This window comes from Medicago sativa, chromosome 4, assembly GCF_051527215.1.
Source record: "Medicago sativa cultivar Bolivia chromosome 4, Bolivia_mono, whole genome shotgun sequence".
In the NCBI taxonomy this organism is placed as follows: domain Eukaryota; kingdom Viridiplantae; phylum Streptophyta; class Magnoliopsida; order Fabales; family Fabaceae; genus Medicago; species Medicago sativa.
The window spans coordinates 33,349,807-33,351,397 of record NC_140752.1 but is presented as its reverse complement, the minus strand read 5'-3'; the positions used below and the strand labels follow the sequence as shown (position 1 = coordinate 33,351,397).

The 1,591-nt window shown below is 34.3% G+C and overlaps 1 protein-coding gene across 1 annotated transcript; it reads right to left on the bottom strand.

Annotated features, from left to right (window-relative positions):
* Window positions 1-345: 345 nt before the first annotated feature.
* Window positions 346-1,591, bottom strand: LOC146928884 (PLAT domain-containing protein 3-like). The gene is made up of 2 exons (XM_085708197.1): window positions 1,459-1,591; window positions 346-999 (listed from the first exon to the last, which is right to left on the bottom strand). Exons 1-2 carry the CDS (start codon window positions 1,528-1,530, stop codon window positions 547-549), a joined length of 525 nt encoding a protein of 174 aa, XP_085564323.1. The 5' UTR covers window positions 1,531-1,591; the 3' UTR covers window positions 346-546.

Here is a 1,591-nt window from a genome sequence, read left to right as displayed (position 1 = left end):
TTAAGATAGGTTTAAAGGTCCTTTTGTTGATTTGACGAAGCTTTTGGTTTGATCTTGGGTTACAAATAAAACAAAGGGTTTCTCCTATAATTTCTTTTTTAGTGGTGTCTGGGGTTCGAACCTCGAACCTATATTATGCATTGTCCTTATCAACTGACTTAAGTTCACAGGGACTCTCCTATAATTTCTATCAATGCAGTACTCAACCGCTTATGTTCTTATGAGTGGTTAGTCTTGGATTTTGATTATTGTTTTGTTCTGTTGGTAGCACGTCTTTTATTTCTTGACTTTATATCTTTTAAATTTTAGCACTTCTTATACTTCGAAATTTTATTTTAGAAGAGGTTAATAACAGAAAAATAAAACTTAATGTAGTCAATAAACAAGCACCATTACAAAATACAATTCAAAGTACAAAAAAAAAACATAAATATAATAATTATTTTTTAAAAGAAAAATATTACTCAAATTGAAGAATAATGAAATCCAAAAAAGAATAAGTCTAAAAGCTAAGAAAAATGGTAGATTAGATTATATAATCTAATATCACACAGAGGATGAAGAATAAGGTCCAACAACTAAGGTGTGTCGATGGGGAGTAGTGAGACGACAACGATCAAGCGTAACACTAAGGTTATAGGGTGCAACATCCTTGGCAAGCCATTGATCAACATAGAAGATGGTCTGAGAGCAGGGTTTGTGGGGTCCAGTGGAGGTGACCTGCACGTAGTCGCAGTACCACCCATGGTGGTACCCCGATCCGTCTGAGGCGAGGTAGAGGCGGCAAACACGTGAGTTGATGCATGGCCCACGTCCGGTGAAGGCATCCACATTTCCGCGCTCAAAGTAGTTATGACCTTCTCCTATCGCACCCCATGATTTTAGGTTTGGGATCCACACTGATTGGTTCTTTGCGTCGTCGAATCTAATGCTGATTTTCGAATCTGTTCCTCCTTTGATGATTGATCCAGTCTTTACATATAGTGTGTATACGCACTCCTATTTGTATTCATGATCAACAACAATGAACATAAAGTAGTTTATACTCACATGCCACAAAAATAACTTAATTGACACATTGTATATGAAAATGTTTAAAGCATGTATCATCATTATGTCACTTTGTTATATTAGTTACAAAAATATCTCACAATTATCTAATGTAATTTAATACAAACAATGCATAGTAATTAATCACTTACGATATTGTAAAGTACAAATCATACTGTAGTTTTAGTAAGGTTGTATTGAATGTGGATCCCATCGATGTAGATAAATGTATGTGGATGTAATAATGTGATTATTGCTCAATCCATGACAAAGGATAACGGTAATTACTTCATGAATATTCTGATGATTAGAGTTATTATGAGTGTAATTAATGACAAAGGATAACGGTAATTACTTCATGAATATTCTGATGATTAGAGTTGTTATGAGTGTAATTAAAATACTTACATTGGAATCTCCGGCATTTGCATGAAGGAAGAGAGTTAGAACAAGAACAATGCCTAAGGAGTGATTCTTCATTTTCTAATTACTTTGTTTGAGTTAGATTCAGATTTTGGAACATAAGGAAGATGGAGCAGGC

Bases quoted from the DNA above. Each gene is read 5' to 3' on its own strand.
- LOC146928884 (XM_085708197.1), bottom strand. From the start codon at position 1,530: ATGAAGAATCACTCCTTAGGCATTGTTCTTGTTCTAACTCTCTTCCTT. The intron at 1,000-1,458 runs GTAAGTATTTTA...GAATACAAATAG, and splicing joins CAAATGCCGGAGATTCCAAT to GAGTGCGTATACACACTATA.